The sequence below is a fragment of the Diadema antillarum genome, unplaced genomic scaffold (assembly GCF_040938485.1).
Source record: "Diadema antillarum isolate AM-2024a unplaced genomic scaffold, OU_Dant_1.0 scf00000062, whole genome shotgun sequence".
Taxonomy (NCBI): Eukaryota; Metazoa; Echinodermata; class Echinoidea; order Diadematoida; family Diadematidae; genus Diadema; species Diadema antillarum.
This window is the reverse complement of record NW_027270951.1, coordinates 240,709-253,657: the sequence shown is the minus strand read 5'-3', so window position 1 is coordinate 253,657 and position 12,949 is coordinate 240,709. Positions and strand designations below refer to the sequence as shown.

The window sequence follows — 12,949 nt, the reverse complement described above, 5'->3', positions numbered from 1 at the left end:
CTTGGGGCAGATGTCTGTGAGAAATGCATGTTATAGTAAAATCAGTAAGTTTTCAACAGGTTAATAAAGGACTTGGTACACCCAACGTATGTCTCATTTTCGCCTTCTCATGATTTAATATTCACCTTCTGATAAAACAGTCTCGATTTGATTGTCTCAAGATAATTTCACAGTGGATTCGCATCTCTAGCTACTCTATCGATCAGAACTCAGGCACTGACATTTTCCTATGAACCCTACAAGAACTCTGCGCCCTGTATCATAATGCTACTATGGATGCCAACAGTTGTTCCACAAGATTGAAGGCAGCAAACTTCACTCAGTGACCTTGTTTCAGTCACTGCTACCTTCCAGCCTACTGCACTGATTCAGCTCTTGAGCATTTTTTGCATCGATCCCATGGCTCTTGGGTCAACTACAGAGGGAGCCCTTGTCAATCACAGTCACAATTAATGACACCTGGTGCCTCTTAAAATCAATTTCAGCTCATTCGTGTTACGTTGTCTGCTGAAATCAATTCAAGAGCTGAAGACCACACCTTCCTTTCATAATTACAGATGATCTATGGTGTACTTGGTCCTTCTAACAGCCACTACACTTAAAATGGCTGAATCTATTAATGGAAATCATATCAGTACATAACATACTGGTCTATAAATATGCCACTAAGAATAGTATATTGAAACATACGTTTTAAACAATAATATAGTAAATTTTTGAAATATTTGACGATTGTAGGAAGTCCTTCTTTGCAAAGAAGGGGTGGGGAAGGGCCCTTTTTAAAGAATGGAATTAAAAAAAGAGTATCATTTGTTCATAATGACAGCCCATGCCATCATCGCATTTCTTGCTGCTTGTTTAGGGTCCTCCCCCAACCCCACCCTACATAGCAAAACTTTGCATATAAGAAAGTAAAAGCCAAATCAACATTTTGCAAAAGAAATTGTCATCTTTCTTTTAATCAAAAGAGAGATTTGGGTGACGATTGCAAGGACTAGCACACACACAAAATAACTACCTCTGAATAGAATAATGATAACAACACATACATAATTTTGTCTCTTCTTCTGTCAGCCACACCCTTTATTGTCACCATGGAGACCGTGATCCATCACAATGTCTGCCAAAACATACAGAAGAGAACATCACTTGGTGATAGTTTAGATGGATCAGTGTTTACATGAATCGTATGTGTGCTACATAGCAGCTCTATGGTTGATTTATCAACATCTCCAAAGGGGCCGATTTACCTTCTCCGTAGAGTCAGAGGAAATTTCGGCTTAACTTTCAAAGGTCTACTTAGCATTCCACATCAGAGGCAGGGAGATTTATGATACTGTAAAAGAGGAAATTTTCACGCGAGTAATTTTTCACGCTCGGCCACGTAAGCTGATGGTTATGGTGTGTATTTGATTCTGCGGAATCAAAACATCAAGTAGTGTTACACATAAGAAGCAAGAATATTTGCATGCTTTTATTTTCAGGCTAGTTTCTGGTTGCATAAATAGTGCAAAAAAAATTACCACACTGCGAAAATTTCCCGTATCAGGAATGCTTTGATATTTCTTTGCCAAAACGCAGAGAGCTATTCCTTTTTCCAGCGAGCTACGTGCAGACCGATGGAGACTTGGGAGCTCTGTATCAAACTGTTGAAAAATAAACGAATCCTGAAAGAAATTGTAATATACACTAGTCATTTTTTGATAGCTATCTACGTGACAACAAGAACTCACAGGTGGATATGCAATCAGCATAACTTTGGAATTCTTTACAGTTGCTGTGACGGGAGACAAGACAACGAAATACTCTGATTCTCAGCATACATGTACCTTAAATGTTACAAAGCACATTTTACAAATAATGCAAGCCGTCCTCCGTGTTGACAATGATCATACGTCGTAATGTATTTTATGCACTGCATGGTGGGCAAGTGCAGTATAAACATAACTCTTATCATCATCATCATCATCATTATCAATCATAATGAATACCAAAAGTGTTTTGGGTATAGCACTCTATAATGTACACACTCCACTCACCGATTCTCAAGAACTGGCCATGTAGAGATGCAATCATCCCTTCATCTGAGTACCAGTTTGTTCAAATATAAATTCATACTTTCACTTTGGTCGCATCTCCTATACAGTGCTTGAAAGTCAGACACCTACAATGTATAGTACACACTCTACCTATGCAAATGCAAAATCCCAAGTTAGGCTGTTACTGTGGGTCAAATCAGTGAAATCATAGTACGATGCCAAGCAAGTCAGGGGAGGTTCAACTAAACCATTGAAGATTAAAGCATTGGAACAATATGACATGGAGGTTAACGGTCATTATAGACTCTAAATTCATAAGTATTAAACTGTGTCATCTCGAATGTTTGAATGATACAGCATGATATGAGGTAAGAGATATAGGTGGTTTCACTCTGAACTGCAATGCTGGGGAGGGAAGGGAGAAGATTTGTTGCTTAGCGTTTGTGATTGTTTCAGATTTGCCACAAAGGAAAAAAAAATCTAGAGAAAAATTATCACCTCTGTCATCAGAAAGAGTCCTACTGTACCGACTCTGTGCAGTATTTCAGGGCTTTAAAGTCGCAATCTGCAATACTTTCACGGTTAAACGGAGATAACCTAATAATGATAATCGAAAAACAGTTACAGTAATACCAGAATGACAACTGTACAAACTACACACATACCTCATGAAGTTGGTAAGAAAATATGCTTTACCTTATCCTTTTAATCAAAGTAAGAGTGGTTGGAAGAATCAGATTGCTGAACATTTTAACCATACTGTAATCACTGAAATATTTATCATAAATACGGGTGAGTCATTATATTCAAATGAGACGAAAATACATCTGGTTAGAGTATGATGGGCTTGTACATGCAGATTTATATCATCAAAGAGTATAACTCTTTTTCTGTTAGGGATGTGTACAAATGCTAAGAGAATGTCATTCATAATTCTAATTCTGTTTTTCTTGTACAAGTTTCTATCAAGGAGAGGAGCTACCTTCACTTCAAGTGAGATAAAATTTGCTGCTAACAAAAAGGAGAATAATTCGGACAAGCATGCTACTGCACAGGAACCATGCTCTATAGACATCGGAAGTGCGGTGCGGAACAAAATAAAACCGAACTGGTATCTGAATACTTGTTCTGCAGTAGCGGAATTGAAGTATGGTTTCACGGAAGGGCTTCTCCTCAAGATCTCATGATACAAATCAATGTCCAGCCTGCTTATATACACCTGACAAACTCTTTGTTTACATTTAGCTGCCTGAGGAACAAATGCAATACCGTATCAACATGATTGGCATGACTTCAACAACGTTTACTCACTGCAAGCTTCAGTTTTGATTCTTGTTCATGTCATGGCCACAATTCCGTGACAGAGTACAAGTCTACATAGAAAGAAATAGTATGAAATAATCTATACAAATGAAGATAAAAATAAGACCAAAAAAAAAAATGCAGAGGGAATAAAATTTACAGCATTCATAAGTTTAATCTACATCAGCTCTCAAAACAGACTGGGCTCCAAACCAGAGTGGTACTGATGTGTGCACGGGTAGGAATGCAATCGGCTTCTCGCGACGATGTCCACTGGTGCACACATGAATATCAACAGGTGGGACTAGAGATACGGGGAGGTCAGTCAATCTTGACGGCGCTGTAGATCTTTGCCACAAACCAGTAGGCAGCGTAGAAACCTATCGTTCCGGTCAGGATCCAAAATGTGACGACCATCATGAATGTGTAGCCAAAGTACAGAAGGGCGGGAACGAACTGGGTTATCTCCAGCTGTGCAGATTGACAAAAAACAAACAAAAAAAAAAAACCCACAGAGGGAGAGCAATGAGTAAAAACATATAAATACATTCACTGTGGAAATGATAACTGAGTCACAATTTAGTGTGGGATACACTTAACTGAATTCTATTTGTTTACAATTTTGCAGAAGCAAATGTTTCTGAACATACTTGATATCAAAGACAAATATTTGCTTGTCATTATTCTGTACTTGCAAAGAGCACAAAAATTTTCCAAAATATGCAATCTTAGAAAGACATTGCAACCTTGGTTAAACCTGGGGGCCAGGTTTCTAGATTATTGGGAAGTAATATATTTTCATCCCATTACGCCAAATACACCAGATGTATGCACACCGTTTGTCAAATTAGATACACTTTAATTCGTTTACGAATACATTTTCTCTGTGGGAATTACCTCCTGCAACAGCAAGTTAATCATTGTCCACAGAAGATCAACCTTTGTCCAATTGGAGAGTAACCTTCGTCAAAAGGGGGTAGATTTTGTTGAAAGTTGGTAATTACCATTGGTAAACTTGTTTATCATGTGGAGAATATCTTGCAACATTCATCCAAGGAGGTAAAGCTAAAGTTCAGTCAAAAGTTAGCTTTTGTCCAAATGAAAACATGGTAACGCTGGAATCAAGAATAGTAGCCACCAGAATGGCATTGCAGTGGACTCCCGTTATAACGAAGTCCTCTGGACCGGCAGTTTTCTTTCGTTATATCGAAATTTCTTTATAACAGAACAAATAAACAATAAAAAACATAGAGCGGATAATGCTGGGGGTCTGAATCTTCACTTTGCTGTAACTGGGATTCTGTTATAACCATGTTTGTTATAGCGGAAGTGCACTGTATTTCAGAGCCAATCAAAGCCAAGAATTTTAAGAAATCACTGACGTCTACCACTGATTGCAGAGTTACCGTTATCATAAAGTTACTGCAGTCCTATGCACTGTTGGGACCCTGGTATCATGGCGCATGCCATGAATTCTCACCTTGGTGATGAAATAGAAGACAGAGTATACAAAGACATAGAAGGCTGACCCGCCCGACACGATGAAAGACCTCCACCACCAGTGGTAGTCCTGAGGGTAGACCACAACAAAACAAAATGTCATCTTACATGTAGAAGATAAAGAAATACAGTCAACCTTGTCTATGTCAAATCTATTTGGACTGAAGAAATAGCTTCGGCTTGGAGAAAATTTGACTTATGAGGGATTCAAAATCAATAGAATACAAAGAGGAGAGGACTGGAAAAGACCTTTGACTTTGACTTATGCCACATCAAATTAAGCAAGGTTGACTCAATTATCATTCTCTTAAAAAAATGGCTTCACTTTTGGTGGGGAACAATGACATAACTATCCAACACTTTCACAGCTGTCATAACAGCAAACTGATTGCCAGCCATGAAGACAAAGATTAAAGAATCTAGACTGAGTTATCAGATTCAATATCTATCGGCTCTAAAATAGCAAATTTACAGAACATTTTCAATGCATGCCCTAAAGAATATCAAAACTTTAAGGATCAAATGGCCAGAATGCAATTTCCAGTTGGAATAAGTTTTGATTTAAATCATTCTTTGTTTGGCACCATGTGCCTGGTTAATACCGTTTGCTGAGTACCATTACAAGTCTGGGTTGTGCTATGGGGGTCCGTATTTGACGACCATTTCCAAGATTATGTTGACAGTTCATTTTACCGAATAATGCACCCTGCTCTATATGACTAGTGCATTGGAATTACTTACATTGTATACCTACTGGCTGTAACTCTTTCGAAAGAGGGACTGCAGTGTCATGTCCTGCTGTACATACAAGAGTCTTTTGCCTTGCAAAAGGGGGAAACAGCACAGATTTATAACAGTGCGTCTATTTGAGCGCTCTCCTAAAGCAAATCGAACTGTGCTGTATCCACACCAGATGAGCACTCGCATGCTCCTAAATTGTACCATACTCAAACCAAACTGAGCCAAAAGTGGACTACCTCCCGATGTGTGCCAAAAGTGGTCCAAAAGCGTACCAAAAGTTTGCATGTGGAGAATGCGCGTGACATGCACACACGTCATAATGTAAAGAGTTCATTCTCTTTGTTTGGGACATCTGTAAGTAGTTTAAGCGCTCCAGGTGAAAGACCCTGTTGCTACAAAATGTGTGACCCCTCTAAAAATCACTCGTGAGGTATGTTTTCTCCACAGAGCACTCAAAACACTCCAAATATGGCACAGTTTTGTACAGTCCGCTTTGGATCAGTTCACTTTGGCGTGCTCAAATGCACCTCAACACAACATTGCTCAATGGGTCTAAAACCAGATCTCATTACTGCTGATGGGGATGCACTTGTTACTGAGCTAGCCTGCTGCCCTCTACTGGTCACAATAAGAACAGGTAATAAGACAGTAAAGGCGACAACAACAAAAAACAACAACAAATGACTGGCTTGACCACCTCACCTCTCCACACAGTTGAAAGTAGACCATAACGATTGCAATTTGACCGCAGGAGACAATGAGGATGAGGAACACCAGGAAGAGGAAGCCAAAGAGATAGTAGAACTGGTTCTCCCAGATTGCCTGAAAAGAAATACAAGCAAAATGCCTCTGTTATGAATTACATATGGCACAACCTCAACAGTTACTATTATATCTACATACATACACATATTTCTTCTTTTTTTTCCTCTTTCACTTATCATGCCAGTCCTATATTCATGGAGATGAACTGTGCAGGAGTTAGCAATGATGTAAACTCTCTGTGAGCTACTGGGTGATTTCAAGTTTGGTGTCAGTGCTGGTGTTAGTGATGACTAAACACTAGCACCGGTGATGAACCTGAACTTGAAATCAGTTGGTATTAGCAGGCTGACCTCAGAATTACAATGTAGATCCAGTCGCGATCTGGTAGCTAGTGTTGGGTTCGGTGTAGAATGTCTTCTGCAGAACTGAGCTCCACAATTCTCATTGTTGATTCAAATGCTTTTTCCTTATTGTCTATCATCAACCCCAAGGAGCTAATTCACTTTATTTCAAGGTTTCATGGTGGTGTCAGCATTGCTATACATGCAAGACACACATTCACATCCATGGATGCATGTCATTTGCACTCATATCAAGTATGTGCCTAGCCTATGACTATGTAACAGTCACCCGTGGAAAGTACATGAACAAGCTGGACACAGCCACATACATCTACATATACCTGGGAGAAAAAATAAGATTGTTGCATTTTGGAGAAGTTAAGAAATTTGTAGCTCTGCAATTTTTCTTCCACATTATTTGCCTAACATGAAGCATTCATAGCTGCAACTTTTCATATTTCACTCAAACTAAGTGTAATCATTTTTTGATTTTTGTCATGCAATTCCTCCAGGGTTTTGCACTGGTGTGAAGAGAACACTAGTGTTAGGGATCAATAATAATGATCAGTATCACTTGCGTTACTCTGACTGTCAGTGTTGGAGCTGGGTCTAAGGCAGCCGTTTTGGAGATATCAAAAGAACAAATACTGAGCTCGAAATCACCCATTTTCTGCTACAATCTTAGACGGAACTGTTCTCTTTGGAAGCAATACTATCAAACTTTGCACATAAGAGCATTGCAACTCTTGCTGAATGACCCTCCTATCCTAGTACTACAAACAGCGAGAATAATACTTCAAGCACTTGTGCAGGACTACAAAAAAAATATGTGTCCAAAAGGCTGACTTACGGTTAGAATGAAAAAGAGCTCAATGAAGACGGCTCCAAACGGCAGAATTCCAGCCATCAGGGTGCTGGAAGAGGACGTAAAAAGAACAAAAAGATCAAAGAAATGAACAGGAGAGCTGGATTAGAAATGCCAGAGAGTGTCAGAATTGAACACATGCGCTCATCGAATGTATTAAACAACATATCGTCATATAATAATGCATAACATTATGGATAAAAGCAGAACATCTTGGCGAGACATTGATTTCAGCAGTGTATCTGTTTACAAGCAGAGGTGAAGAAACAAACAAACTTGGACCAGTCCTACCATCAAATGTAATATTGGTATTTGAGATAATATTAGCGTTAGCAGTACTGCTCTTATAATGGTACAATAAAATTGATACTGGTGTACTGAACTCCAATGAAATGTCCAAGAAAATGTCAACCCACTTGAGCAAGGCTCATGATTTGTATAAATAAACATCTTGAGTGTGGGCATTTGATTACTTGAAGAATGCTGCAGAAATATGTGAGGGATAAAAATTTTGGATTTCTGCTTTTTTTTTTCTAATTACCATGACTGCCAATTCAAAAAGGTGCAAAGAAACTTTTTCTCTAGACCTTCAAGTTCTGAGCACAACTCACCTCAAGAAGGGGTTCATGTACCAGACTTGTTCTGGAACTTGACGAGGGATTTGGTTGGTCCTCACCGGGTGATCGTACGGCTAGCAAGACAAGGAACAAAGAAACCACACATTACCACACATTTCTTTTTTTTAAATATCTTTAATTTCTTTCTGGCTGTACATATTGATTACAATCAAGATACTTCCCTTCTAAATACTCAGGATGTTCTTGGGGATAAAAAATTCATCATTCATAATTGTGAGATATGATAAGACGGCAGTATGAGACTAAAAAGTACGGACAATGTAAAACATCTCTACTCTGTGTTGAGTCATTACGCATGGCAATAGCATGGCAAGCTGTGAAAACATCTCATTAAGGTAAAAAGAAAGAGTCACAGGTCTTCATGAAATCTTTGAACAAAAAAACTGTCAGACACAATGATCTTTGATTTTAAGTTCTACGCCTGAAGTTTGGTCTCGACCAAAACTATACGATCCCTTTAAGCATGAATGAAAGACGAGAAAATGCAATGCCTTACCTGTTTCCTGTACCCAAAGTAGTATCCTACGAGGACGAGGGGCAGAGAAATGCCAAACCACATGCAGAGGAGGGCCATCAGAGTGGAGAAGGGCACAGCCCCAGACGAGTGCTTGCCCCAGATGAAGAAGTTGAGGAAGAAGGACGTTCCAAACATGAAGGATGGGTAGATGAGGGCAGTCTGGATGGATTGGAGGAAGCAAGCAGTAAGAATGATGGCAATATAGGAAGTATGGTTCTCTCAATATTTTCATGTTAATCATAGACATACACGTACTGTACATTGCAAAGGGCGTTCACAGTTTCACTTTGCGCATGAGCACAGTAAGTTCATTGTACAATCAGGTGTGTTGGTTATCAAATTCACTGAGATAAGCACTAATCATGTCATGATTATTCTAGAGGGGGATGTAGTTACACTACGCTCAAAATGGCCTGAACTGCCTCGCGTCTGACACCACCTCACACTGGACTGTCTCATACTGGCTCGGGCTGGCTTGTATAGGCAGATTCAGGTCCATTCCTACTCAGTGTAAACATTGGTTTGAATATGCCCAACAAGGAACAGACTTTGTCCAGCATAAATGGGGCATGAATGAATATGAGAATATAGATTAATCATTATTGTATATTTCTATGCGGGTCAGGGTCACCAGGAACTCACCATGAACGCAGCCGTAGTCCACCTTGTTCCCTTCATTGTCTTATACAGCCTGCCAGAGAAGTATCCCGCAAACACACTGGGAGAGGAGAGTGGGAATAGAACAAATGATTACTTTCATATTACACTTGTAGTCATTCATATTTCAAATGCAAGTAATAGACCGCTATGAACTGTATTCATAAAATACCACATTCGATAGCTGTGTCATAATTTAAGTGATCCCATTCATGTCTAAATGAATAAAAATTGACTTCAATATATCAATGACACACGCGCAGGAAACTACCATTTACTCTTACTTATCAAAATCTCTTTTCTCTGTCTGAGGTACAGTGGATTCCAGTTATAACGAAGTCCTCAGGAATGGCAGTTTTCTTTCATTATATAAAAATTTCATTATAACCGAACAAATAAATAATGAAAATACATAGACTGGATGATGTTGCGGCCTGATTTTTTATTTCATTGTAACTAGAATTTAATTTTAACCCTGTTTGCTATAACGGAAGTGCACTGTATTTAACATACTAGCAGCAGTCCTGATATCAAATCCTTAGTCACATGAGTGTGCACCTCAACATCAGTTGAGGTTCACACAGGACATCAGTCAATGAAACTCGCCTACAAACCTTCATCTTCACTTTTCCACTTTTCTTTTTTCCTTGCAACCCTTTCAGACTTGATGCATGTCTCTGTTTGAACCTTGCCCTTTAAATCTGAATTTATCATGATCATCTCGTGATGCAGAAAATCACAGGCACCAAGGGGCGCCACTTCATGAAACTGTTGTCAATTGGTGCAACGGCAGTTACCACAGAAACCAATTCGAACACTCCTGACTGCTTCACGAAACGGGCCTGAGGGGAGTCAAAAATTGATCAGGCTTGGACTAAAGTCAAATTCCTCAGTTTCCAAAACGATTTAAACAGATAGGAGTTATCTAAGACATATTCTCAGAGTACATCTGCATAGTCATCTACAGCTATCATTGTAGGCATTCTGCTGATATGCAGAGATTATCTTACCCAAAGAACACAAAGCCAAAGAGAGCTGCATTCAGGAGGGCTCCTCTACTGCTCGGTGACAGCATGCCAAACATTGCAATCACTGTAAAAGACAAAAATACAAAAATCAAGTTGAAAGAAGCAAGACTGGGCAAGAAATGGAGCTCAAATGGTGGCAAGCCGCCACTCTGTTAACGTGAAACGAAATGTTACGTTGAAAAGACATAACCTGCTTGCTCCAAATTTAGCGGGTAAGTCTGATAGCACATCAAACTGAAATGTATCAACTTACCAATGGTCATGAGGGCCATGCAAAGAATCTGGACTCCGGCACCAACTAGGGCAGCCAAGAACTGCTTGAAGCGAGGGGGGCGGAAGACGTCACCGTGGACCAGCTTCCATCCCGTCTCCTCTGCGGTGTCCTCCTAGATTGGTGGAAGAATTGTACAGCACTTCGACATTTGTGGCAATGTGATTTGGAGTGTCTAGAAATCAGAAAGGGGGGGGGGGGGCTAGAACCAATTCAAACTCACCATGTTCATAATGCATGACATAAATCCATGGCAATTTCTTCTCCTCTACTGTAACAAATACAGTATAGAGTTTGCATTGAGATGTACTTTAACTGTGCATATAGACTGCTAGTCCTATATCATGATAGCAAATCATGAAAATCTCCTAGAAGTTATTGACATAAATTTCGTAACAAGGACTCAATTTGTTGTTGTCACTTTGTTATTGTCTGTTTCTGCTTTTCTTGGCATAAGATTTACACAGATTCACAAGGTGCTATCATGCCTGGCCATGGTATTAAGAATAAAAAGGAGTACTTTATATCGGATAATTCTTTATTTCTTGCAAACACAACACGCAATACATAGAACATACATGTATACCGACAAAAGGTTTCATCATATCACGTAAGGTTGACATTGGCAACACAAGAATTTAACCAATTCCCTCCCTGATTCTTAAAATCCCCAACAGACTTTGAACACAGCCCATGAGATGCTTGCAGGGAGGGGAGTCATTGCCTGCAGCCAGTGTGGATGTCACTCACCCCGTCTTCTTCGGTGTACCTGGCGATGTCCCTCCTCAGTGTTCTGATCATGATCATTGTCAGGATACCTTGTAGTGGGACAGATATCATAAAACAGGGAGGGTGATCAGTTTGAAGATCAAAAAGCTTTACCAGGAACAGCCACATAAAGGTAATGATACAGAGTCCATTGCATAAAAAATTGATATTAAAACTGATACTGATATCATACTGAAACTGGTATCAAACATAAAAATCAAGCGTAATTCACTAACTTTCCATCTATCAGAATCGGGTATTTAGGATTCACATGTTATCTTATGTTTGATATCAAAAGCAGCATTATCTAACTCCACAGGTGCCAGATTATGTATCCTCATTTGCAATCCCTGTGTTATGCTTATTCTAATCTTATTGTCAAATATATACTTGTGTGCATGTCTGTCTGTGTTTATGTGTGTGTGTCTGTGTACACCCATGTACATCTCTGATTGATCAGTTAGCGTTTCCACATTAAAAACAGGAAGTTTTTACAGAGCCCTCGGGGAGACACAGTGCGTATCAAGCGTCTCAAAAGCTCAATTATCAAGCATCTCAAAGGCTCAATTGTCAACACTCAGCCACCATATCAAGGATGCTCCAAAGAGTTTTCAAGAAGATACTAGTGTGATATGTAAACCTCAAAACGTGTTCACAGTGCTATATTAGAGATAGGCTTTTATATTCTTTTAGAAGGAAATCAAATTATAAATTTTTTTTCAGAGAGCCTCCGGCACAAGCACTTTAAAGAGACTTGGCAGATCCACTCACCAGCGAGGAAGAAGATGACGACCAGGGAGTTGATGATGGAGAACCAGTGGATTTGGACATCACTCATGGCCAGGTAAGTGTCCCAGCGGGAGGCCCAGACAATGTCGCTCTCCTCCCAGTTGATGCTGTAGGAGAAGACTAGTGTCTGCTTCTCAGCTGGAAATGGAGGTGAGGGGTATGGAAATGATGCAATGCGTTACAAAACTATTATGATTACAGTACACGCCAAATATTTCGCGTGGTTTTTATTTTCGCACATTTCGCGAGTCTGGTGCCATTCCCGAAATTACAGACACATGAAAATATGGACTCTGATCCCGATGTGGATGTGACGTATGTACGTGTGTACATTTCTCTGTTCAGTACAAGACTCCACGATCACGAATTTATCCACTCGCGAAATCGTCGGGAATTCCCGATTCACGAAAATTAAGACTCACGAAATATATGGTGTACACAGTATGTCATGCGCTGTGGGTAGCTTTGTGATTTTTGTAACCCCTGCAAGTATTTCTGTGAAATGCTACTTTCAACAGCACACATTTGTACATCAAATTTGAGGCATGCCATGTATTTGAGACCACGATGTCATCTGGATTGACATGAAGGCATAGTACTGTAACAGTGGAAATTTTCACGGTTTGGAGATTTTTGGAAATTTCATAAATCACATGTAAGTTCCAGGTGATGGAATATCAATGCATCATCTTTTGTGGATTCTCTTTTTTAATTCTGCCATTCCCGCT

General features: G+C 39.6%; 1 protein-coding gene across 1 annotated transcript in view; it reads right to left on the bottom strand.

Annotated features, from left to right (window-relative positions):
- Positions 1 to 1,968: 1,968 nt before the first annotated feature.
- The window catches only part of LOC139716182 (transmembrane 9 superfamily member 4-like), a 29,959-nt gene continuing 18,978 nt past the window's right edge, over positions 1,969 to 12,949 (bottom strand). Inside the window, exons 8-18 of the mRNA XM_071627743.1 lie at positions 12,204 to 12,359; positions 11,415 to 11,482; positions 10,647 to 10,779; positions 10,376 to 10,457; positions 9,351 to 9,426; positions 8,688 to 8,867; positions 8,165 to 8,244; positions 7,539 to 7,602; positions 6,285 to 6,404; positions 4,822 to 4,911; positions 1,969 to 3,812 (exon numbers count right to left, since the gene is read on the bottom strand). Coding sequence (XP_071483844.1) covers positions 3,663 to 3,812; positions 4,822 to 4,911; positions 6,285 to 6,404; positions 7,539 to 7,602; positions 8,165 to 8,244; positions 8,688 to 8,867; positions 9,351 to 9,426; positions 10,376 to 10,457; positions 10,647 to 10,779; positions 11,415 to 11,482; positions 12,204 to 12,359 — 1,199 coding nt within the window. The 3' untranslated portion in view covers positions 1,969 to 3,662. The remainder of the gene's footprint in view (positions 3,813 to 4,821; positions 4,912 to 6,284; positions 6,405 to 7,538; positions 7,603 to 8,164; positions 8,245 to 8,687; positions 8,868 to 9,350; positions 9,427 to 10,375; positions 10,458 to 10,646; positions 10,780 to 11,414; positions 11,483 to 12,203; positions 12,360 to 12,949) is intronic.